The 27,950-nt window shown below is 39.5% G+C and overlaps 1 protein-coding gene across 1 annotated transcript in view; it reads right to left on the bottom strand.

The window, feature by feature from the left end:
• LOC149278711 (chemokine-like protein TAFA-4) overlaps positions 1–26,276 on the bottom strand; it is a 42,862-nt gene extending 16,586 nt beyond the window's left edge. The window contains exon 1 of the mRNA XM_089501869.1: positions 26,162–26,276. Coding sequence (XP_089357995.1) covers positions 26,162–26,276 — 115 coding nt within the window. The remainder of the gene's footprint in view (positions 1–26,161) is intronic.
• Between the last annotated feature and the right edge of the window lie 1,674 nt (positions 26,277–27,950).

A 27,950-nucleotide genomic window follows, 5' to 3' on the forward strand; every position in this document is an offset into this window, starting at 1 on the left:
CTTATCTTCTCGTGTATAGACATACTATTATTATTATTATTATAAAATTTGTTTTTTTTCTCCCAGATCCATTATTTCGACTTTATTATTATTATTAATAGTAATCATTATTATATTTTATTTGTATGGCGTCAACAATTTCAGCATCCCATCTTATAGTCCATACATTCAAAGTGTCTGACAAAACCAGACTATGATGAACCGATAGATTAGGGCCCGGCTCGCAAATTTACAATCTAATACAATGAAACCATAATATTCTAATATCTCTAATAAACCTCGTGTCACGTCGGCATCAGAATTCTTCCCGTCCTTTTCTAGGCTTTCAGAATTTTGTGAATTAGGCTGAATTAGGACTCAAATCATTTTGATTTATTTTTTATTGTAATTATAATCAGGTGGATAAATTATCCGGACAGAGTTATAATTCCCTCTGGTGCTTTGTGTGCTTTCAAACAAGTAAAACATATTTGTAGCTTACGGTATTTCAGATTCCAAGTGGATTAAAGCGCCCCCCCCCCAGTCAGTATATTTCATACATTTCTTGCACAGTAATCTAACCTGACCGCCGTAGAAAAAGCCATTTCATTTGCAATGCCAAACATAAACAGCTCTGCAGCGATGTAACAAGCATCTGTTCCCTTTCAAAGGATCGCTTTTATTCCCCGGCATAAATCTGAGTTTGAGGATGCCTGAAATATTATCATGTGCATGTTCTCATTAATAATTTTTTATGTTTAGTGTATAGCGCTCGATTTGGTACAGTTGCTTAGCAACCGGAAAACGCCGCATGGATAAGCGTGCGTGCGCAAAGTAATAAATGTGGAGCAGTCACTAAATCTGGACACATTTTCTGTTTCAATTTTGGTCCATTCGTTTTCAGACAACAAATTTTGTTTCCTGCCCTTTTGGTTCGGGTGAAATTCAGTGGACTTTTTCCCCTCAAAATCAAAATTACTTGCGACTCAATCACACTTTCTCACTCTCTCTTACTCATTTTCTTTCACTCTCTATCAATCTCTCTCCCAACTGCTTCTCCTTCCCCCTTTCACTGTCTCCTCCTCTGCTTCTCCTTCTCCTCTTCCACTTCTCTGTCTTCTCCTCCACTTCTCCTTCTCCTCCTCCACTTCTCCATCTTCTCCTCCACTTCTCCTTCTCCTCCTCCACTTCTCCGTCTTCTCCTCCACTTTTCCTCCTCCACTTCTTCGTCTTCTCCTCCACTTCTCTGTCTTCTCCTCCACTTCTACTTCTCCTCCTCCACTTCTCTGTCTCCTCCTCCACTTCTCCTTCTCCTTCTCCACTTCTCCGTCTTCTCCTCCACTTCTCCACCTTCACTTCTCCGTCTCCTTCTCCGCCCCTCTGCTTCTCCTTCTCCGCTTTTCCTGCTCCGTTGATCCGTCTGAATTATTCTTTCTTCTTCCAAGTACTTCTGCAACAGGGTGGAGCCTCCACGTACCTCTCCCCGATTGGAGGAGTGGGAGGGAGGATGTCCCTATGCTATATGTGGAGGCTCCGCCCTTTTACGGAGCTACTTGGAAGAGGAGAGAGTAGTTGAGAAGGAGAAATGGAGCAGGGAAAGCAAACCATCAGAGAAGGAGAAGTAGACCTGCGGAGAAAGAGAAATGGAGAAGGAGAAGCGGAGAAGAAACAAAGAAGAATCGGTTGTCAAAGAAGGCAGAGAAAGTTTGAGAGTGACAGAGAGAGAGAGAGAAATTAATTTCAGTCAAAACGTGTGAGCCCCCTTCTAGTTTTTGGACATTCATATGAATTAACGAATTTCAAAAAAAAGTGTTAAAATTAAAATTTGGACAATTTTGAATTCCATAATTTCAACCTGAAAACAATAGAATGTTCCTGCTGTTCTCTGGATCCACATTTAAACCATTTCTGTATTATTAATCATTATTATATGTTTATAAATTTGTTCTATTTAATCATTTCAATGTGCTCCCTGATGCCATCATTTTTTGCAATAATGTGTGAAAAGCGGTTCTTCCCTCTTTATAAAGGAAGAAAGAAATTGCCAACCATTGTAAAAGTGGAAGAGGACATCTTATGGATATTCTTAACTTTGGTTTCTCTTGCCACATAAAGGGTTTGGGGATATGTAAGAAATATCGGGAAACATGCGTGGTATTTTTTTTCTCCTTGATTACGGTGAAAAATATATGTTTTGTTGCTTTATTTTTTCAGTCAAACATTTTTTTTGCACAATATCCAAAGCATTTCATAAAATCCACAGTCTGGAGCCATCGAGAAGCCATGACTCCTAGTTATGAGAATGCAAAATCATTTGACATTGTTCAGTGTAGCTGAAAGTTTATCTAAGAATTCCTCATTCTAATAACAGCTGGACATATTATCTGTGTCCACATTCATTCGCAGAGGCAGGAGTAGGAGACATTTGGGATAGTAAAGAGAACAGAGATTTTTTTAAACAAAAGGGTTCATTTCCACCACAAACCTGCAGTAATACTGTATCTTAGGAGGCTTTGCAGGCCATGTGCCATACAGTAATAACCCCCCCCCAGCGCTGTATACAGTAATAACCCCCCAGGGCTGTATACAGTAATAACCCCCCAGAACTGTGTACAGTAATTATTACCCCCCAGCACTGTATTGACAAAAACAAAAAAAAATGTCAGTCGTGATATTTTGCGTGACTTTCCCGGCTCAAACACAACACTGAGCTGATGCTTTATGACAATGCTAATGAAGTCCGTTCCTTCATAGACTTTCATTATTCAGAGAGTCAGAATGGTTGATAAAAGACAAATTAATTAAGGTCTTAGTCTTTACAGCAGGAAAAACAGGCAGACTAGATGGGGCAAATTCTGTTTCTGTTGATTATAAGACACGGTATAATCAATATGTTTAAAGATTCAGGTTCACTTTAAAATCAAGTTGACGAAAGTTCAGAACAAACACAAAAACTGGTCATTCATCAGCCAGCTCTCACCTACTAGAAAAAATTAACTGCATCAACTCATGACTGTTGTGACTAATGGAACCGAAAGACTCTGACGGCGAAGAAATAAGCGTGTTGTTACAAAGTATGAAAGGTGTAAAAACAAGTTATCACACGCTGTCGCTGATTCAGGTATAAGCTATTCAATGATTGAGTTTTGGGTAAAAAAAATGTTTTAATTTTCTTCACTAAATATACCGGGGCGGGTGAATCTTGCATGATGACTCTCAAGACACCCAGCAAAAGCCTCTTCTAGTTTTAGACAAGATCCTAGTCAATACATTGTGCCACCGAGACAATGCTATGGAATACAACCCTCATTATGCTCAGCCACTCAATTAACCCTAAGGATTGTATATACAGGTCTTGAGGAATTAGCCCCCCCTCCACCATTTTAAAGTAAGATTGATGTGAGTAGTAGTCCATAAGCAGTCACGGGACTGTAACTGGCCAGCGAATGCATATATGTATTTGTAAATCTGAAATAAATGGACACTGAGTATCGCGCATGGTGTATTAATGAGGTATCTGAAGAGTGAAATAAAACTATGACCTTCAAAGCTCCGTGGAGTCAGCTGGCTCTGCAGACATGAATCATGTAGCACGGTAATACACTCTATCCTTTGGTGAGAGGTCACATCCATATGGAGATTGGAGTCTCCTGGAGTATGTAGTCTAGGTGACCCGAGATCAGATAGAAGCAACGAGACATTGCCACGGAAGAAAGCATTGAATGTGAGCGGTCGATAAATCAAAACACAATGACAGCGGAAAGGTGCCATAAACACTGAAAAGAGCGCTCAAGATTATAAAAAATAGAACTGAAAAGGTCTGTGTTCTTTTATGATCAGAAGGAATTGGCCACCCCATTAAGGAGGCAGTCAGAGATCACTTCTTGGTTTACTGGTTGGAACCAGACATGGACTGGCCATCTGGGACACCTGGCAAATACCAGGTGGGTCGCTGGCCGACAGTGCCACACACTCACCCGATCTGCCACTCCCGCATGAGATCAAGTGCTGGAACATGTGGCCAGTGGCTGGATACTCTTTGTGAGTATAAAAACAAGGTGTGCGGCCACGCGTATCCAGCCGTTGGTCACGCAGGTCATCAGGTGGCCACTGGCCTTAAAGTGCCAGGGCAGCCCCGTCATCGCCAATCCTCCCATGATTGGAAAAACAGACATCCGCGCACAAAGGCAAGGGGGCCACTCTAATTCCACCCCTAGAATTCTAACCCAGTGAATCTGTGGGGCAATTTGAAGAGCGATGAAGGCTACTAATTGCCCCAAAAAATTTAAGTCCAAGAACAGCAAAAAAAAAAAAAAGAAAGAAATAGAAAAAAATCCTAAACAGCACATCTCTTACTTAGGAATTTTATTGCAATTGATGTAAAAAAAGTGTATTTAGGTTAATATCTACTGAATTAAGATAAACATGTTTATTATATATAGTTGAATTTTACATCTGACTATATATTGTCCTGGACACAGCTATTTAGACCCAAAGCAGGACCCCCACATTTACACTTTACAAGGGGACCCCAGAATTTTGAGTTAAGCCATCGCATAGGGCAATAGGACTATCCGTGGGTTATGTGTATGAATGACAAGCGTCAGAAAGGATACGGTGGTCTCCCCGTCGCCAGCCGCACGCGGGAAACAATGATCGGCTTATCTGTCATTTGTACACAGAAATATAATGCTGGAGGTTTGTCCTTTATGACTGTGATATGCCAAAATGTTATTATCAAATCTACAATGGATTCTTAATATCGGTAATGAAATCTGTAGAGGAGAATATTAAAGTTCATTCAATATGCACTCAGGACGCCGAGAGAGAGAAAAAAAATATATATATATCAGAGCTAATATTTCTTTTCGTATGGTTCACCCAGGCACTTCTAAAGACCCATCACGACCATGCCATTTATTGCTGAGCACACACTTGAAACATCATGAAACATTATTTTATTGGTTTATGACATACTGTGAACATTAGTTCAGCTTCTGGCACTTCTCTGAACTGTCTGGTGGAATTACTGCGGTCCTGCCTTATAGATACCATCTAAATGCTCAGTGGCACGGAGGCGATTTCTTTTTCATATAGATCAAGCTACCTGTGTTTGGTGGAAAAGAACGTATTATATACTTATTTAACCCTGGTGATTATATGCACATGGCCGACATAGAACCATGAACAAATTTCCCTTTCCCTGTTACATTTTTGTCTATGGTTTCCCGCTCTGCCCGCAATATCTTGTTTTAATCTTAATGCAAAAATAGAATATTAGAATTCTACGGACATTTTCCTTGGAACCCAAAGACAATACCTACCATAGGTGACTGTCTCCACCCCATGAAATAATAAATATGATATATTTTAATGAAGATGGCCTTATTTACATGAGTGGGTAATATTTCCCCGCAGATAGATCCACGGAGAAGTGAAGAAACTCTCCTTTTTTCTCCTAGGATCCGTCTGCATTATTCTGGCCTCTTGGAGTAACTTGGTCAACACGGAAGAGGCTGGGATAATGCAGGGAAGAGTCGGGAGCAGCAGAGAGCTGGGAAAATAAGAAGGAGAAAAACAAGAAGAGGGAGAAGAACAAGTAGAGGAGCTATAGAGGAGGAGACAGAGAAGAAGCAGTTGTCGAGAAGGTAGAGAGACATTGAGAATGAAGGAATGAGGAGAGAGAGCGTGTGAGAGAATGAATGAGAGTGAGTGACATCGTATTTCATTCAGTCTAAAAGTCCTCCTAATTTCACCGGGACCGAATAGAATACAAAAAACAAAAATTGAAAAATTTCCCCCGAAGAGTTTCTGGTCCATGTGCACAAGTCTTTTTTCCCCCAAGTACCTGGTGCATTTTCTGATTACGTTCTTCCATTTCTAAATGTCCACTTTCACAAAAGTGTTACTTGTGAATTTAATTTCATTCTGTATTACATCAAGAGGTTTATTTAATATGTTTTTTACACCAAATTCATAGTCGATCCTTCGAATGAATAAATTAAGAGCAAAGTCCCCATCAAAGCTTTCATTTTTTGTATGAAATCTAAAAAAAAAAACCCTTGGAGCTCTAAACACATTAACCCTTTTGACAGTTAACTTAGGTTAGCGTTTTTTTTTTTTTTACTTTTCACATTCTAACCTTTTCACGCTAGGAATAAAACTAATCACCGCTATTCGAATCTGGGAAAATGACAAGAAATAAACATGGTAAAGTATGTTTTGCTGTGATAAGCAAGACTGTGTTTAAGATTAATTTTTTCCTCTTCATTTCAGATCAGTGACAGATCAGCAGATGGCCCGAGGTGGTCATAAATATGTAAGAACCGAGAGTGGCTTTGGTTGAAATGCATCCAGGAGATGTCTGTTTTTTGAACGCGATCGTGGCCGTCAATGTTTCGTCTTTGCGCTATTCTTTGACGTGGTTTTAAATGCATATTGTTGACTTTATTTTTTTTTTTTTAAATATTGCATCTCATCTCAAAAAAATGATCACCCCAAACTTTCCATTCAGAAGAGGCAATTTGTTAAGCCAGTGGAGAACCGCTAAACTAATTTCCATCTAAGTAGCTTAGTTATGATTTTAATTAGGGCAATCAGCATAATGTGTTACCCTAGAAACCTGGCATATGTGTGTCCATCTAGACCGGATCAAGCAGAAACCGAATGCCAGAGATTACTGGAATTTGTAATTAATCTTAAAGGGGGGGGGATAAATCGAAGAAATAAAAAAAATAAAAAGAAGTATATTGTGTCTATTTTTAATAATAAGTGTTATAGCCCGTAATAATAATAAAGCGTGGTCATTTTATAATTTCTGAAATGTATTTGTGTTAAAATAATTGCTTTATCTGGTTCTCCTTGCCTACTGTATTATATTTTGTATCTAAAAAGTAGAATATTTTTGAGAGGAATCAACAAAGGTTGTACAGGGGGAGACGCTTTAATAATCAAAGCTCATTGTCTAATATTAGAATTACTTGAATTCTTGATGAGCTTGAAGCTGGACATGGTCGATCAACATGGTATGGTTGTCTTCCCAAGCCGCCCAATGCCTTCTTGTATCGTCCATGTGAATCAATTGAGAAGTAAACGATTTGCTTCCATTGTTAAGGTCTGGGTTTACTCCTGGAGATTTATACAAAATGTTACACCCTGGCAACCTATGTCTCATAAGGAGGCAAGAAAAAGGAGAGTCATCTTATAGAAGACACAGGTCTCCATGGAACTCCATTAAAAAAACAGTAACTAAGATTCAACTTTGGGAAGAAGGTAATGGGCCCACTTTTATGATACCCCATTAATGGGAATGAAGCAACTGGCCTTCTATGATATCCCAGTGGTTTATTGGGTGTTCCTAATGCCAATATGAATATGTACCAGTCCAGGTCCAGTTGTGAGCATGATCTGACTCTTGCTCTGCCCTCTTTTTGCCAACTTCTTGTTATATAAATATTACTTTTAGAGAATGGAGTTCTAGCAGTAGCCTTTGTCAAGCCTAAAATGTAAAATCAACCCCAGAATCCATATACAAACTTTACTATATGCATATTGTCTTCGCCAGACGGCCATGATGTTTAGCTCAAAATATATTTAAGCTTTAACTGTTTATTCACTTAATATATTGATAATAAGTGGATAATTTGTCCCATTTAATATGGGGATCAGCAGAAGAACTGTTGGTGCTAAGCCAATGAGTCAACATATCACGTGAACCCTGTTAGACTTCTTGCCCCACAATGGCCATTGATGGAATAAGGTTGGGTTCCGAGCAGAATCGATTTCCGTGCTGTCTCTTAAGCAATGGCTTATTACCCAACTTTAGAGAGTTTTGGGTAAACCTCTACAAGCAGTGAGACAAGTTGTCAGAAGCCATGTTTTCCAGGAATCCATCTACATTAAGAGGGTAGCTACTGTTGTCTTGCAATAACGGGGAGACCCTGTCTGAACTTAGTCAACTGATTCCTTAATTTATGATCTGACACATGAACGGCTTATCATTTTTCACTTCCTTTATGATGCGTTGTTCTCTGAAGAGAAATGCAAGTCAATGAAATAAGGCCATTGCCCCTTAATCTTCTTCTCTGAGTCACGAACATCATATTATTTCTCCGTAGTTTCACATTGAATGCTTCTCTTTTTTTCAAATGACAAGCAAATGACTTCTTAGAATCGAGATACTGAAATTAATAACTTTTCAAAGCACCTGTCACCATTCATCTGATCATGTGTGAATTCCCCGGCACCATCCCCTATCTGCTATTATCAGTCTGGGAAGGAAGGTAAGGGAAGATTAACCAAGTGAAAACAGCCTTGAAGCCTTATGGAGAATCATTAGTGAAGTGGCACAAAATACGTACCATATGGTATTTTATGAAAATGTGTGGTCTCGGACCGATGGAACCCTTTCGACGACCTTTTAAATATTTACAGTAAACTTTACATTTATCATACAATTAATATCATCTATATCAAGATCCCACAGATGATACATTATCTATGGACGCAGCCACCCCATGGTCCTCGTTCAGTACAAGGATGGTCCTCTTTTATCCTTTGTTTTTGAAAAACTGTGGTTCTGATCATTTTTATTTTTTATATTTTTAGAAACATATGTTAGGCTTAATTGGTAAAAAATAATTGTATGCTTGTTAAAGGATAAAAGGAGGGACAGCACCATCAAGGTTATGTCTGACATAAGTTCTAGCTTACGGCCAGCCTCTCAACTGGGTGGATATTTTACCTTTTATTAAGGAAACCATGCCATATTAATATAATATAAAATATTTCTCCCAAAACACACACTGTGACTTTATGATATATTATATACATATAAATTTTTGGTGAAGGAGGAGTTAAGCTCATGGAAATACTGTATATATACCCAAAATAAACTGATGCTGCATCAATGTACACATTAGAGGTAATTTGTAGAAAATATGACCGCGCACGGGTCAAATGAGGAGCCTCCAGACGTATCGGGTTATCAATATTTGCAAATGATCATTAGTGGATGATTTTCAGCCACATTTAACGTTGAAATTCTCCTTGGATATGCAACTCAGTGGCGATCTGTAAATGATGAGCTAACTAGCTGACTCGTTATGCCGTATGGATTGTCCACGCACCCAAAAACACAGGCCATCATCAGGGCTTTGCCTTGGCCCCATCAGCATTAAAGACCTCCAAACAAGGTGTATAAAATCTATTTTTTTCTAGCACTAAATCTCCAAAGTCGTAATTTAGAAATCTTAAGTTTAAGCAAATGTTCTCCCCAACCTTTCATGTATACAACCAAAGATGCTGTGGCTGTGTACCAGCATTCTAAATTAGAATGTTAGAACTCACTGCAGCCAAAGGAAAAAAATATATTATTTTTCCATCTCTCATTGCCAGGCTGGTCGTAGCTCACAGCTCAGAGGACAAGCCCAGCCAAATGCCCCAGTGATATAATGCCCCAGTTCATAATTTCAGTCCTGCCCGGCATCAGTAATGGTACCTGGGGTATTGAAATGGCCATGACACCCTAAAGTACAACGTTTCCTTTGCTCCTCTTGATGATCTTCCCTTGGGCTACACAATGTCCTTATAACCTTCACCCATAGTGGCAATGTTTCTGTTGCTTTTATAAAGCTTCTTCTTCATCTGTGTGTCCCCTACACACCAAACACACACCAACACACTGACTCCACCAAAACTTACTCCAACACACACACCAAAATACCTCAAAAGGGTCATACAAAAAAAAAAAAAAGACAACATTTCCATTACATACTTTACACAGCAGGACCTGCCCTTTAACGACCTTTAAAAGCATTCCTAAAAACTGGAGGCTTTTTTAATATTTTATTTTTTTTAAACTTGATATTTTGTCTGTTTGTTCTATAAACTGCTATTGCGTTTACGGCAACCAATATTTATAATATTGGACAGCTAAGTGTCCACAGACATCCGTGAGATTAGTTATTTTAAGAAAATAACGTGTATGAAGACATAATTTTTCCAACATCTAAACCTCCTCGCCCCGGGTCGCTTTATTATGTCACCTACGAGCTTTGTGACATTCCACTTAATCAAGGCAGCCAAAAGGCATTTGTACGTTGCTCATTTTGACTTAAATTGGATTCCATACGATTCCTCTCCGCAAGGTGCTGACTCCGGCAGTTTACCGGAACGTTTGCAAAAAGGGCAAGGGCATGCAGATAAAATGAAGTTACGGGTTAAGGTTCGACTTTGCACCGTAAGCTAGTGTAAGTGAGTGTTACAATAAGATTTATTTACTGTGTAATTAAATAAATAGGGTGTGAGTGCGCGCGATAGCGAAGCATATTAATCTAAACAAGCTGCGATGAGCTTCCGTTTTCCAGGAAATCAATCATAATGATGTATGAGTGTTCGAGAAGCCTTAAAGGGACCATATATTGTATAAATGAATTAATTAATTTAAACAGATCTGTTTTTATACATAGGAACCATGTTCCTGAACCAGGAACTCCCCTGGTCGGGGTCGCTGCCCTTGCTGTCCCAAGGACCATGATATGACATCATATCCTGGTGTCCTGTGTCACACGTCGTCATCGAACACATTCTATGGAGGCCGTGCCAGCGAAAAAATGGAGGTGGCCCTTCGCGTTAATGGTGGTATTTAGGTGATCGATCACGACTCTATATTATTTTTTATCCCCAGAATAAAACCAAATTTAATAAACATTTTGTTTATTTCAAGATGTGTACTTTTTTGACATCACAAAGAATTACCGGCGGCTTTTGTCAAGAAACTGGTAAGTTGCAAGAAATGCTGAAAATAATCTTTAAGCTCAATGAACAAAAAAAAAAAAGGTCGACTTTTAAGCAAGATTCAAAGTTTCTCACAATAATATCTGTATTTTCCCAGGGAATTCATTTTTTTTTTTATTATTATTTATATATTCTTTACAGTTTCTGAACGCAACTTTCGCCTGCTGCGGAGAAAGGATATAGATTTTTTAGATAAAAAAAAATATAAAAAAATCAAGTTTCCGTTGGAACACAAACTAAAGTCCTTTAAATAAGGATGCTTTGGTCTTGTCTCGGTATGTCACTTGCTTTAATTAGCTGAAACACGAAATGACATATCAAAATGCAACACACTGCCTGAGATCAATGCAAAGTCCCAAATGCAAAAAGAAATTGTGTGATTTCTCGACTAATTCTCCTGTTTTTCAATCTTCTTAGTAATCTCCAGGACGGCACACAGGAGACTAAGCAGGGAATGCCTCAAACAAAAAAGAGTCTCTTTGAAGAATTCTTTCTCGATATCAAATAAATGACAAGTGCCATTTTTATTGGCCAATATCCTGTCCCAGATGACTGACATTTCGCAAAAAAAACCCCACAATTCATATAAAAAATAATAGCTGTTTTCTGCCTTAATATTTAATGTTTGTTGTCACCATCACTGGTACTCAAAAATTTCCATGGTCCTTCCCCCCATGTTGAAGAGGAGTAAGACTTATGTTCGTACCTGGGAACTCTCTTGACACAAAGTCTTAAGATGAAACCCTACTTCCCAGAGTCTCCGAGTCAGATACTTTTTCTCTAGACAAAGACATTGTGGCCACGCCCAAATCCCTCCCACTCCCCACCCACTAAATGCAATTTTGGACTAGCCCCGCCTATATTTGCACCTAACCCAACCCATGCAAATGGTTAGCCCAGCTTCCACACATGGCTAACCCAACTCATTTTCTCAACTAGCCCTACCACCTTCAACAAAGGGGAGAGCACTGAGTAGCTCAGGCATTGAAAGTCCTGCAAAAAATATAAACATTTTTATGCGTCTTTACAAATTTAAAAGTTTTTCCAATATTTAGAAATTGGGGGTTTTTTTTCAATAAAATGTCCCTTTGTCAACAAGTTTTCCATGTACAAATTTCAGACATTGTGTTCGCGCTTCACACAGCTGGACTACAAGATATCACATCCACCTCTTCACTCCACCGTCTCCTTTCTTGTAATTTAACGTCCGAAAGATGCCACAGCCTCGCTCAGAGTTACGAAAAAAAAGCCGGGGCAGATGAAAGAGATTTTTTTTCTCAAACTATTTTTGACCCTTTCAGTCGTGTCCTTAAAGCATTTAGTTCTGTCTCTTTGACACAAATGCAGCCAATTCAGAGACTGCGACTGTAAATTAACTTGGTTTCCTTAACAGGGACCCACCAGTCAAACATAAGAAATAAGATATGAAGGTCGGATCGAGCCTTTCCAGCCAGTAATTATTGATGGGAAACGCAGGAGCCCGAGAAACAGCTCACTATGTCAGTCCAACCATCATATGAAAGAATTTAACAACACGTATCGGCATTTAAATTGGGGCATACCAATAAATTTGATGCAATATTATATTTTTTATTAAAAAAAACCAAAAAACATACATCTTATAAGATTTATGTAGAGTTTAATAAGATGCCCTGAACACCTTTGTACTTGTCTTGACTATTTTAAGATATTTTATTAACTACGGCGATGTATTTATGCCGCGGTTCCCCCACAGCTACCTCCACAGTCGCCGACTAATCTACTAAGTGAGGGAATATGACATCATAGCCTGGCGTTCAGCTCAGAAGGACACGTGTCACAGTTCCCTTTGTGAATGGTTTATTGAGCAGCGTCACGTCTGGGATCCTGATGGCCCAATGGTGGCTGCTGTCCTCGAGACCTTTTGTCCTAATCCAGAATACATTACTGACTAAATAACTGTGCAATTATAAATATAATATTCAGTTATAATAGTCAGGGACTCCATTTTTTTATTTTATTATGTGTTTATGGAATTTTTTTTGGGTTAGGTGCAAATTGGGGGATGTATAAGCTCTACTTGACCTTTGGTGAATAGAGGCAAACATATTATGTCCATAAATGAATTGAATTTAAGCATTCTTGGATACATATTGATTTGAACTAAAAAAAAAATATTATTGATTGTTAGTCTTTGGCACACACAAAAAGAACGTCTTGTTATAGGAGAAACCCCGAATTTATGAATGAACTTGTCTCGGCTTCCATGTATAGACGAACCCAATTAAAAGCCTTTGCGATGTCTAAGAGCCAGAACTAGAACAACGTAACGGTTTGTTATTATGTTGATTTATGTTCACAGCTAAAACCGGAGAGAGAATTCATTACATACCTCTCTTCATACATAAACATTAATCTATATATACAGTTACTAACATTATTTTTTAACTGTATAATTCCGACATATTGAAAATCAAAGCCCATTCATCAAGCACGTTGTTAAAACTTTGAATAGGTTTTTATTTTGGTCTCTACATTTCTCATGCTCTCGATTTCAAAAATATTTGTTGCTCAAATTCTCCCATAATAGAGCTTATTATATATCCACCTTTTATTAACTGTGACCATCAGGAGAAGACAGCCATTATACAAGGAGGTCATTGTCCATGACACAGCTGGAGCATGATGTGAAAGGTTGACCACTCAACATACCCTTCGTTCCATGAGATGGCTGAACCGCTCAGGTTTTTACCATTACTAAAAGTCAAAAAAGCCAAAATACTTGTTTTTCAGTAGCTCATTTTGTAAAAATGCCCAGATGAGGTTGGTCTAAGAATGTGTAGTGTCCAACGGGATAATGGGATTTATTTAAAAATGTCAAGATGGAGGCATGAGATAGCAGATGGTGGATTGAAAATCACCACGAATGATTCAGGGGCAAGTTGACTTCACACAGTTGGGTTGAAAACCACCATGGATGATCAAGGGCCATACACGGCTGGGTTGGAAATCTCAATGAATGATCCAGGACCAGATTAACCTATATAAAGCTGGGTAGACAATGGCCACGTCTGATCCAGGGTAACCATGATTGCTTCATGGAAACCATGACTGATCCAGGGTCAACCTGAAACATCTCGGTTGAAAACAAACATAAATGACTGTGGGCCAGGTTAAAATCACATAGCTTGAGTGAAAGAAACACCAAGAATGATAACCAGAAACCCTAAAGCTTTACCCATAGCAAAGACCTGATTTATAAAAAGGGTACACAGGGTTCTCCAAGCCTACAATGGCCACAGTTTTTAGCTGTTGTCCATAAGTCATGGTCAATAATTTCCAAATAACCCCTTGTAGTAACATATTCTAGGGTTAACTATTTTATTTCCATAGTGATATGACAAAGTAATGTTTCCCTTAGAACTCTTGGGTTTCAAAACAGCATCAACTTACATTTAATTAAACATACAAATGATAGATAATAATCATATAAAGACAGTTGGATGTTCCAGTTGCTCGAGTGTCTACAACCCAGCAGACGTGGACAATAATGTAAACAATTACTAAATTTAATTACCATAAAAAGTCTCATTACCAAGTCAAAATGACATAAAACTCAGGCAGCGGTGTCAGTACATTTTCATTATTACTAAAGTAATACCGTAATGTTGTTTGTATAATTTGATTTTGTAATAAAGATGAGAAAGGCACAAAGTCGTTAATGATGATATAAATTGTGGTCGTGCGTACGGCGCACAACAAAGACCATCTTTCAAAATGAACATTAGTGCTCTTTTTGACTATGTCCTTTGGAAATTCATTACTCCACAGAACAAGTTTTTGGGGGTTTTATTTTGTTCCTTGGTCATAAGGAAAATAACCTCACCAATAGTATTTATTTTATAACAGAACTCATTCAACGAGGTTTCCGTCACGTTGTGTAATGAAGTGTTGTAGAAGCACGTGTAAAGAGCGCCATTTCTTTTCAGGGCCTTTTGGCCGAGTTAGTTAATGGACTGAAGGTTTTACGGAATAATAGAAATTCTTTAGGTACCGAACCTTGGGGACCATTCGTCAGAAGTGAATTTATAACGAACTAGAATGAGTAACCAACACAACCTAATCAGGGAGTTGTGACATGGATATTAATCCAAGGTGTTTGGCTCCCAGCGGAATTCTTTTTCGTAGCGTTGTTTTTTAACAGAATTTGGTTACATTTAAAAAAAAAAATATACATAAAAAAACCCCAAAAACGAATTAGCATGTAAATTACGAAGCGTCCTCCATTGGTCCGATTCAGTATATGAATAGAAATAAGTAGTCTTTGCCGGCAGTGAGATTTTTGTTCTAAATTGTAATCATTTTTTTTCCTTTTCCTACAGGAATTTGATCAGTGAGAAAAATATGAAAATTTAATTTTCTTATATGTAAAAAAATATATATTATATTTTAGATCTGCATACGAACAGAAATGGTTAGGATGTTAACACCAACTGCTCAAGTTTTAAATTCCCAATTTAAAATTAAAATTTAAAAATTATTTCAAAGTACGTTTTTTCTTTTTCTAAGCAAAGGAATTTATACGTACATTCCGTGGATAGAGTTCTCTTATCTGAACTTTCTAGAGGTGTAACTACATCTTCCATTCCTTGGTCTGTTTTATATATTTTGACTAAACCTATAACCTCTGTAGAAAGCCACCCGAGAATATATTGAAATTCCCCTCTCAATTTTGTCTTGAATTTTTCACAAATTCAAAAAAGTAAATTTGAATTTTATGGTTTTTTACTTTCGGAATTTGCAGATCTCATTGCTGGATCTTGGGTTGACTTTGGACGTGTTTGTTTATGGCTTTGCACCTCGGGTTAGAAGAAAAATAGATTGGACGGGGACTTTTTGACTTTATGGCTCTATTAAGCATTTCAAAGCATTATTGTTATTGGGTAGAAAGGCCAAGCTGCGAAAAGGCTGCCCTGACATCCGTGATTTGTCATCCGATGCCCTGGTGAATTGCGTTGTCTGCGTAGACTTTCCAGAAACAGATACATTTTCTACTAAGCTCTAAAAGAAAAGAAAAACATTGGAATAACTTAATTCTTATTTACAATCAGGCATGTAGGGACCTAATACTTGTTGGATCGTATCAAGAATTTTAAAAATATTAATGATATAGAAAGAAATGTCTAAGAATTGTTACATTTAAACATTGCTTCCTTGTGTACTGAGCCTGAAAGGGTAACTCTGTATTATAACATTTATGTTTCATTACAAGAAAACAAACAATAATACAAAAAACACACATACAAAGCACGGACCCACACAGAGGCTCATACAGCCAGAGAGACACAAAAATCCCATAATTACACACAAAAGCCCTGGGTATATGATGTATCAAGTATATATATATATATATATATATATATATATACATACACTACCAGCGACAATGACTATTGTAGCTAGAAATATGGAATATCTTCATAGGGGTACAGAGGCCCTTTATCACTCCCATCACTCCTGTGTTCCAATGGGCCTTTATCACTCCCATCACTCCTGTGTTCCAGTGGCCCTTTATCACTCCCATCACTCCTGTGTTCCAATGGCCCTTTATCACTCCCATCACTCCTGTGTTCCAATGGCCCTTTATCACTCCCATCACTCCTGTGTTCCAGTGGCCCTTTATCACTCCCATCACTCCTGTGTTCCAATGGCCCTTTATCACTCCCATCACTCCTGTGTTCCAATGGCCCTTTATCACTCCCATCACTCCTGTGTTCCAATGGCCCTTTATCACTCCCATCACTCCTGTGTTCCAGTGGCCCTTTATCACTCCCATCACTCCTGTGTTCCAATGGCCCTTTATCACTCCCATCACTCCTGTGTTCCAATGGCCCTTTATCACTCCCATCACTCCTGTGTTCCAAATCGAAGCTTTTCGTGTGGTTATTTAGAAAGTCCCTGGAGTGCTGGTAACTATTGTTGGATATTGTATTATTTACTGCTACAGCTAGTTGGCACCGGGCAGAAAATAGGCATTTGGAGTGCAATTGTTAACCTTGGACATATATAAATGTCAATTGTTACCTAGGGCTAGGGATCTTCTCTTTTGACAATTTTTATCGCAATTCCATCTGCGGCCACAAGAGGCGCCTGTATTCTTGCCAAGGCGAGTAGAAATACATTGACTGATTTATAATAATTGTAGGAGCATGTAGAATGATTTCGAGACCCTGAGCATCCTAGTTGCATATGTATATCTGGTCCACCCCCCCACCAAAAAAAACAACCATATCCCAAACCTACAAAAACACAGCCCTCATTACAGAAAGAAAAAAAAAAAGTCTCCTTCTCTTGGGGTTATTTTTCAATGTGACATTTATTCATCATTTAAACTTCATTCCGTATCTGAACAGCGCGACACCTTTCCTTGTAAGATATTAAGCAATAAAAAAAACAAAAAAACGTATACTCCGGGTCCTTGGCTAATAATTCTTTTACCCTTGTCAGTTTTTGTAAAGATTACAGCTATAAAAGGGGGAAAAAAATGGGGAATTTGTACTTCCATTCCCAGTACTGATACATCATTTACAGTCTGATGAGAGAGAGATTGTCATGTGAAAGCCAACGAGACATCCTTAATCTCCTCATTTAGAATTCAAAGACCCGTTTCGCTGTCACTTTTTTTGAACGGCTATTAGATAACCGCGGTGTATGACGACAGGAGAGGCATTCTGTTCAGTTGTTATGGATCATATTTTAATTGCTCGCATCCTCAAAGATTTATGTCGGGCGACAGGACCGTGTTATAGGGATCGTCTCTTTTTTTTGTCCGCTACCTAGAAAGCCAGAATAAGTCATACCGGAGAAGACCGAGACCTTTATCGTAATGTCGCTGGTTGACTGAGTTTTACAAGAAAGGAATTAGTTATCCCGCAAACATCTAGCAGGCATTTATAAACATATTACACCAGCTTTTTTGGCTTAGGCAAAACGTTATTAAATGTATTCAACTGGGATCTATCAATTTTTTTTTTTATTTTTTTTTTAACATTACACAGTGTTGTAAAAATAAAATGATTTGAGAAAACAGCTAACGGCCTGAATTTTCCAATACGAGGGCAGTTGTTCGTCATTTTCAAACCAGCTCGCCAGTAAATACGAAACCAGGAGCGCGTCTTGTTGGAAGAGTATCGCAAGTTTCAAGTAAGTAAAAAGCTTCAACGTCAGAATGATGGAAGGTCAACCAGGGGACAGGTACATAGTTACATTGTTACATAGGCTGAAAAAAGTCCATCAAGTTCAGCCTTTCCTATATCTGTAAATTTGTTGCTGTTGATCCAAAAGAAGGCAAAAACCCCCGGTTTCGCTCTTTCCAATTTTGCACTAACCAGGGAAAAAATTCCTTCTTGACCCCAAAATGGCAGTCAGATTTCTCCTTGGATCAATAAGCTTTTCCCACGGGCAAGGGAAGGACTGGCAGCCACGAGGCGATCCTGGAACTTTAAGGCCAGCGGCCACCTGATGACGCATGTCCGGCTGCCGCATGCAACATTTTCTGCCCATGTAGTGAGCGTCATAAGAAGGTGGGGTGATTCTGCCTACTTGCCATTCCTTAGGGGCCTGAGCTTTGACCTTCGACATCCACATGAAGAAGCCATAGATTTAGTCCTATCTCCAAGGCAGTATATGATCTCCTCCAGGGCCGGCCCAAGACATTGTGCTGCCTGGGGCGAAGTGTGAAATGCTGCCCCCCCCCCCCGCTTCGGGGAAAAAAATTCTGCAAAAACTGTCCTACATCCATTATGTCATATCATGATAGTTAAAACTAAAATTAGGAAGTGATAATTTACATGCAACTGCAAACTCCATATTTTTACATAGCTTTATTTATATAAATAGTTTAAATAGATTTATTAAAAAATACCCCTCGTCTTATAATCTATGTTGCCTCAAATGAGGTCTGACTATTAGACTAAGATCCAGATCCCCGCAGAGCATTTCTGAAGGCAGAGTGGCATATAGGGGGTTAAAAGGCATACTCCTCCACATGGGGCGCAAATACATAATGAGAAAAACAAAGATATAGTAAGTATAGTAAGGAGCAATATGTGGTGTATAGTCCCCTCTATAATGAAATCAGCAATTGTGTTTCACAAACTCCAAAGAACCAATTTAAGTTTCTTTTTTCATAAAATATTCAGATTGAAATAGAGTAAATAACACAATACCTTCACTTTCCCTCACACTGATGTCTGGAGTTTTGTCCTTTGACGTGACTAGAAATTCAGGAAGGCGTTTTGTCTCTGGATAAATAAAAATTACCGTATTTGCTCGATTATAAGACGAGGTTTTTTTCAGAGCAAATGCTCTGAAAAATACCCCTCGTCTTCTAATCGGGGTCGTCTTCTAATCAGACCTCAAATAGAGTCTGATTAGGAGACTAAGATCCAGATCTGTATTGCCGGGGCAGCGGGTTGACGTCTACGCGATCCGCGTAGACAACGTCCGCTGCAGCCGGAAGGAGGTGTGGCTAGCAGCGGGGGTTGTCTGCGTCTGCGGGGAACTCTGATCTCTGACAGCCGGGGAAAGTATACGCGACGGACGGATACAAACCCCCGCTGCCAACTCCACCTCCTTCCGGCTGCAGCAGAAGGCGACGTCAACCCACTGCCCCGGCTGGAAGCACCGGTAAGAGAGGGCTGAGAGGGGAGGGGAGAGTGTGTGTGTGTGTGTGTGTGTGTTAGTTAAATGGGGGTATAGGGTGTGTGTGTGTGTGTGTGTGTGTGTGTTAAATGGGGGCATAGGGCATTTCTGGAGTGGCGTTAAGGGGGCATTTAATAGAGCACTCTGCCTCCTGAAATGCCTTATACACCTATATGCCACTCTGCCCCATAATATGCATTTTAACCCCCTAAATGCCAGAGTGGCATATAGGGGTATAAGGCATTTCTGGAGGCAGAGTGCTCTATACAATGCCTTTTAACTCCCTTAATGCCACTCTGCCTCCTGAAATGCCTTATACCTCCCTATATGCCACTCTGCCCCATAATATGCATTTTAACCCCCTAAATGCCAGAATGGGATATAGGGGTATAAGGCATTTCTGGAGGCAGAGTGGCATATAGGGGTATAAGGCATTTCTGGAGGCAGAGTGGCACATAGGGGGTCAAAAGGCATACCATGGGGCACAGTGGCATATAGAGGGTTAAAAGGCATATCATGGGCCACAGTGCCATATTGGAGTGGCAAGCCTGGGGGCAGATGTGCGTAACTGGGGGACAGGTTGGAAAATACAAGAAATAAAAACAAAAAAAATATTTTTCTCAATCATAGCTTTTATTAAAAAAAATAGTTTACATGAATTAACATTTACTGGTAAAACTTTTTTCCTTTAGGGTCGTCTTATATTCAGGCTTTTTCTTTTTTTCCTAAGTTAATATTCAGATTTTGGGGGGTCGTCTTATAATCAGGGTCGTCTTATAATCGAGCAAATACGGTACAAAGTTCTATTTATCCCTACAGTAAGTAAAGTGCCAGGAAACAGATAAACAAATACACACCAGGACAGGCTTTGACACCTGTCAAGAGCATAAAAAATGCTTTCCACATTGCTGCTTATTGTGTGTATCTGACTGTGCCCCCTGCCAGGCCCCTTTGTGCATTGATTTATTTGATGCCCCCCTTGTGTTTTGATGCCCCTCCTTTTGTACTGGTTAATTATAATGCCCCCTATACCCATGTGTATCACCCCCCCCCTTTGTGTATAGATCGTCCTAACCACCCTGTTGTGTCCTCACTCCCCAGCCACCCTCTAGGGGCATGAATATTTCCTTTAAAATTATGTCCTTCCCACCCTTTAAAATTAGGCCTTTCTTTAGATAACCAGATAGGACAGATAACCACAAGCGCTATTAGCTGTAGTTACCTCAAAAACAGAAGGCACAGCCAGTGTATGTTAACATTAAACCTGCTCCAAGGCCAAGAAGGTTTATTACAAAAAATCCTATACATATTTGGAGGAAAAAACAGTGATTTCAGAGGTTCATGATAACCTCCATAAACAGCCATTTTAACAGGCTTAACACTTGAGCTGACAGCTCACCTCTCATGTGCTGAGGTATTGAGGTCATACATTTGTGCTGTTTTGAGCAGTTGCTGTTTGCTTTGTACCACCAATTTTGGTTCCCATTTCATATTAAATAGAATATCGCCAATATGGAAGAAGGGGAGTGAACACCACCTGCACACATTTCAGACATGGTGGCACCATGTCTGAAATGTGTGCAGGTGGTGTTCACTCCCCTTCTTCCATATTGGCGATATTCTATTTAATATGAAATGGGAACCAAAATTGGTGGTACAAAGCAAACAGCAACTGCTCCAAAGAACCAATTTCAGTTTCCTTTTTCATAAAATATTCAGATTGAAATAGAGTAGGCCCGCAAATACGTTTCAATGATATTCAATTGTTAATGTCGCCTGACTCCCCTCTCCACAGCAACCCTCTAGGGGCATGAATGTCTGTCCGCGACTCCATCGGTCCGCTTATCACCTCAATTTTTTATTTTTTTTTAAATACTTACTTTTTCTTCTTCCACCAACGTGCTCTTCAGCCTCTTCTCGCTCGAGATCTTCTCCTTGTCACGCGGTGACGGGAACCTGCTCTTCAATGCGTCAATGCGCATCAAGGGGGTGGAACGAAGAGCCGAACCGATCGGCACGCTGCACGCAGGCAAGTAATTAAACGGCGGCGGTTTTACATTTATGTTAAAACCGGCGCCGGTAGCCGCATCAGCTGACAAAACAGCGGCACTTGGGACGGCAAAGTGCCGCCCCTTGAGAAGTGCCGCCTGGGGCAATTGCCCCAGTCTGCCCCATTATAGGGCCGGCCCTGATCTCCTCCATTAGATCACCAGGTATTAGGGACTCATTCCCTTTCCCTCTGGACAGGTACAGTAATTGGGACAGAATAAAAAAATATAGAGTGGGAGACACACGTGACCAGACCATGGGAATTATATTTAATCGCATAGTCGGACAGCATCTATCTAACCCTTTCATCGATTCCGACAGGGCCAGAGCTTCCATCAAGCACGGAGAATCTGCCCTAGGCTTGGCAAGGTGAGCGGTGAGCTCTTGAACCTAATGCCCTTGTGCCTCCTCCTGATTCCAGAAGCAGATGTGGCGTCAGCACAAGGCATGACCTCCGATCCTGCCCCGGGTGCCAAGAGCAGAAAACGGCCCAATATAACTTTCCCCGCTAATGACCTGGTCGGTGGCATTTCAAAAGCACGCCCAACCGCATAATCTCATCATCGTATTTAACAAACCCAAAACAACGCTAAAAGTTTCTTTCTTCTAAGTCTCCCTCAATATCACATTTAGCAGCTAAAACGATCCTCCGACCTATCTTTTCTATTATTTTGTATTCTTCATAAATATAGATTCATGGATATTTGTGCTCCTGTGCCTGTTCCAAATTCAGAGAGCATTTGCAGTTCGGCGATATAGCCTAATGAAGCAGGGAGGGTTTTGCTATCACAAGCTGTATTATAGTCTCTTTTCAACTGAATGGGTTTTGCGGCATTATGTTTAAAAGATGCTATACACCGAAAAGCGCAGGTTTTTATATTATTTCTTGTCAAGGTTATAATACGTATTCAGTGCAAGAGTTTGATAACAGACTCGATGCAAAAAAAGAATGTACTTTGCTATTGACCTCATATGTATCCAAGGTCTCTGCGGGGCTTAATAGCAGAATGAAGGTCAGAGAAGTTTCCACTGGGATGGTGAAACGGTCAAATGGGAAATTCAAATGGGATTTGGGGGGAAAAAAAGAAGAGATTTAGTATATTTCAACTAAAAAATACCTTTTCTGGAACAGATAACGGATTCAGAAATTAACGAAGCTGTCTATTTAACTCAATTGTTAGGAGCCTGACATTTCTTCCATTGCATCTGGAAAGGGTCACCTTGCTATTGAGAAAAAAAGTGTAGATTTCTTTCTTTCTGCTACAGAGATTAATAGAACCCTAGTACATATTAAACAAATTCCACATCTCGGAATGGGAGTCGGTACTGCGGCCGCAGAACAATACCTTCATTTATAAATCAGAAATCAATCGCGTGAATAAGCTTAATGTATCAATGACTTCTTCTTTCAATTCTTTCCTATACAAAATGAATAATGATAAATGCTGGGAAGTAATTACAACGTAAAAGATATTAGAATTCAGCCAATTCAGTCCAAAAGTTCTTAGATCTTTGGTGAGTATGCTTACTTTTAGGGTCTCTGGCACAAAGAGCTTGCAATCTGAATGCTGTAGGTATACTTTACTTGATTACAGCTATAGGGGGATTATATGACAGGTACCCTAAGTGCTGGTACTGTGAGAGTAGGGCTCCTACCACAGGCCAAAGTAGGCATTACAATTCCGAGCTTTAGTGCAGATTTAAGGGGTCCTATAATAATTGCACTTATTCACATATCTCACAATGTATTGGGGTCAAAGTAAAGATGGCCTTCTTAATACCGCTTGTGTGATTCAATAACTTAAATCATCTTCGGATGGAATTGGCCAAATACTACTAATGACTGGTACTGCAAATATAATTGGGAGGGAATAAAATAGTAAAAAGCGTAATACAATGCAATGTATCAGAATGTATTTCCTTTCTTCAGCCCAATCTAAAACTGTATTACCTTCTTATTATTAGCTGGATCTATTGTTTTCACACGCAATGCCTTTCTTTTCTTCTTCTTTTGTGGAACTGAACTCACTGAAATATTATATGAAATAAAACATTTCAACCAAGAATAAAAAGAACCCAGCGATAAAGCACATTGTGCTTCCTAACATTACAAATGAGTCACAATTTTAATTAGCAGAAGCAGAATTAAGAACCCAGTGATTAGAATGTCTGAAACATTCCGACGCTGGCATTTTTTGCACTGTAGAGACCTCTAGTGGAGCAATGGGGCATTACAAGTAGAAATAATAAGAAAGGAATATTTACAGCCATCTGTACCTAGATACATTGTATCCGATACACACAAAACTGGGAAAAATAGCAATAAATCTTATTTTTAATCAGTTCCATGAAAGCATATTTCCAATCCCGTTTTTTTAAACAGACCTTGTAAAATGTAAACATTTTAAATACAGTAAAGGACCAACTCCAAGCCACCGAAACTCATATAAGATCTCCAGAAGCCCCTGCATGATGGGGCGGTGTGTGAATATTTATTTTATCTCTGTAGGATGCTGAATTTAATTGAGTTCTAATCCTCATATCTGTAAATGTGTTTAAAACTTTAAATCTTTCTAGTCTCAATCCTCCCACTCAATATACTTTATCAGTAGTGGCCAAGTTAAGCTATATGAGCAGATCAATTTCTGTTCGTAATCAAAACATATGTTCAGAAGATACAAAATGCCTGACTTATGTAGGAACCGCCGGTATTTGCCAGAGCTTTGCAATACTGAGAGATAAAATGAACAGACAGGAACTACCTCTTATACAAAGAGCTAAGTATGGCATATTGGCGACCCCTGCAATAGGTATAAGGGCCGGTTATCTGGGTATTTGGAGACAGTGGAGTTGTTACATGGCACGGTTATCGGAAAAGGCTGGTGCTGTATCAATCATTTGTTGTAGGTTAGTTGTCAGTGGGCATAGAACTTGAAGGCAGACAAGAGCTCTTTGACCCACCTCAAATCTTATATGGTTCTTGCACTTGTTTTATTGCCATGATAAGGTCGTGACTATTAAGTATCACAAAAAAGGGCTGCAAAATGTGCTCGCATGGATGAAATGCTATAATACCCACTGCGCCGGCCCAGATGTTGTATGTAAACTGTTTATAAGTACAGCTGGCTGACAAGCCACCAGAAGAAGCCCTGCTCATTTTTCTTTACCGATAATTGCTAAGTAGAACAGCTTCCCAGCAGAAGTGGTTTCTGATGAGAGAAATGTAAACATGCATGGGATAGACATACGGCTCCTGAATCCAAGACGAGACAAACGACTGATTAAGATTTGAGTCGTTACAGCAGGAGAAACGGGCAGACTACAGGGGCTTAATGGCTCCCACCTTCACCCACCAACTGAAGATATAAGTTACTCTGGCACAGACCGCCCCCCATGGTTTGTTGCCTTGGTATGTTGTACGATGATCCATTGTCGTATTGTGGTGGAAGCCTCCAAGTCATGAAATCCATGCTAGAAGAGAAGAAATATCGGCTCCCACCGTTATCCACTAGCCAAATTCTACATGATAATGTAACAAGGACACAGAGAGCAGGAGGTCATTGTGTTGGTGTCCCCCGAGTGCCAAAAGTAGGACCTGCAATAAATATATGGCTGATCAAGAGTCTTGATCAATCGCCCCTTTAGTCTAACCGTGCCACCACTTCTGATGCCCTCTATTTTCATGCAGTTGGGTTTTTTACCAGTGTCAATGAGTACGTAAAGCGTTGGATGGCCGGACCCAATTTTTCTTGTTTCCTACTTAAACTACGTTTCCGACACCCGTCTCCCACCCGTCTCGCTAACAGAGGAACCATCCTCGTGGCGGCATCCTCTACAAGTGAGGCTCTCTAGATCTCGCTTGCAATCCCTAAACACATTTGTTAAGACTCGATGTAAACGTCCATTATCCTTAATATCCTACACCCAAAATGCGAATAAATATTCATCCATCATTAATCAGAGACGCCCTAGTAATGTGTTATAGAAAGACACCGGTCACTGAACCGGTTAATGAATGATCTTAAAGAAACTTATTTTCAAAAAATAATAAAAAACACAAAAAAACAAAATGTACTGTATTTTTGCATTGTGTTTTAGAGACATAACACCGAAAAAAAAACAACTAGGCTACATTTAATACCGCCGTCCTTTCCAGCGTCGCGCATGCATTATGCTAAACCTTTTCCCATCTGGGAGCGTAGCCTTGTACAGTATGTAGCTGAGATCATTATACTGAAAGAAATTATACTAAATAATTCAGATTCGGAATTCATTTTTACAACAGCAACAGAGTTTCTGCATCAAAAGGAAAGCTAAATAAACAGGTAACAGCCGACAAACAATTTTGTAAAAAGAACAGGGATATGTGTGTTTTTTTACATCTCTTGGGGGGGGGGAGAAAGCAGTCCCCAAAAATTAACTTACTGTAAGAAAATAATTCTAAAATAATAAAAAAAACTGATGAGGAAAAACACACAGAAAAAAAGCCAAATGTTAAATCTCAAGTTTGCGGCATTAGATGGAGAGCTGTGATAATCATCGAAGAACGTCGTCAACAACTTCATCAATTATCGGTGGCTAAAAGCTGGACTTTGCGGTTGTGTGAGTTTTATTAATTGGTCTCGGTAGTAAATAATGAGTTTAAAGCTCTTACCTGTTTGCCCTCGGGACTGAGGGCCGGAGGCAGACAATAATTTGCAGCAAACCATTAGCACATACGCCAGAAAGAGCCAGTGAGACAGGACCATCGATTTGGCATGGAATCTCATCCTGCAGACACAAATAGGAAGCCAATGAATAAAACAGACGGAGTTCTCTGAATCACCGAAGTTTGATGTTTGTTCGGAACGGATCTTTAAGTAGATAGCATTGATACGCGAGAATCTGGCAACACTGTGTCACCTGACGCCCGGAACACATCAAACAAAGCCGAGTAACAAAACGTCTTGAGTTGGGCCAAAAGTCGGAAATAAAAAGAATCAGCGGTAGAATCTTGACTTTTTTTTATCTCCTTCGGGGTAATCCCAAAAGGGCAAAGACAAGGGCTAAACGGGGCAAAAGCGGCCAGTTCTTCAACCAATGACATCATGACGAGGGGTCAAATTGTCAAGAACCCGCTGAAAAAGTAATTTTTTAACTGGGCAGAAAATGCAACCCCCAATGTTATTTATACCGACACTGCCCCCCCCCCCCCCCGGTGCCGCTCCACAGTGTGTGGCGCTAATATCCAGCAAAACTGTGAAACTGTGATCACTGAATCAATTCTGTTAGTGATAAAATCAATTTTGTCCTACAAAACAAATTTCAATTAATTCTAAATAATAAAAAAGATGACTGCACCAAAATTACATTTCCACCACATTATTTTTTGTGAAACCCCAATTTTTCTGCCATTTTTGACCAATGCATGCATTACATTCATAAAGCTCCGGCGTATTCCTTTCCAAGAGCTCGACTGGAATCTCAGGTTAACGACATCTTCCCGACGTTGACTATTTGATAGACGGAGTGCCAATGAACTCCATCTGAGCAGTCAGGATTCTTTTTAAGTGAAATGCAACCAGAAATGGAATTATTGTTAAAAATTCCGTAAAATGATTCTGCTAAATCCTAAAAGTGGAACGAGATACTGAAAATCGAGACCCAATCCCACTGAATAAATCATGGCGCCATTACCTCTACTACGAGGTGTCTATTGACCCGACTGATTCAGAAAGTAACTTTTACTGCCTTTGGAGATAATTCACTTTTTCCATCAGTTCAAAAACACCATTTAATCATGAAATCGACCAGTCTTTGGCCAACATGGAAAAGTTGGATGGTCACCATATGGATTCTTTGAAGACTTCTTAATATTTAACATTATTGGGGTTTTCTGCACTAAAGAAAACTTTAGGTGAGAATACATTTGATCAATAAATAAGTACAATGTATCCGTCATGTCCGTTCTTCTAGACATCTACGCCTCTCCTTCTCGGTTGCTATAAGAAAAGTTTCCTTACCTTGGAGACTTTGCAAGAAGTTTGTTCAAGTCAAACACAATTATTTTAGTATCTGCTTCGACGTTACTCCAAAATCCCATTTGCAAGAGGGTTCTGCTTTTCATAAAACCTCTTTTTCCCCAACTGGGACCTAAAAAAACGCCAAAGCAGAAGAGACAGCAATTAGAGAATTACGTTGTGATGTTCAGCTCGGTATCTCGCCCCAATATAATTAGATTACGGAATTCGCACTGGTTTAAAACCAATAAATATATATATATAAAAAATGTGAACCGATCGAAAAAATACTAGAAGGGTCCATTGGGTCTCACTGCTACTTTTTTAATGAAACACAAAAAATGAACTATATTCCTCCGAACATTCCTCTGAATGTCCATTCTTCTAAAGGTTAAGGTTCATTTAGAGGTCTGATCTGACCATGCACTTAATAATGGGGAATTA

This window comes from Sceloporus occidentalis, unplaced genomic scaffold (assembly GCF_023333645.1).
Source record: "Sceloporus occidentalis isolate IW3139 unplaced genomic scaffold, rSceOcc1.0.p SCAF_183, whole genome shotgun sequence".
Classification (NCBI taxonomy): domain Eukaryota; kingdom Metazoa; phylum Chordata; class Lepidosauria; order Squamata; family Phrynosomatidae; genus Sceloporus; species Sceloporus occidentalis.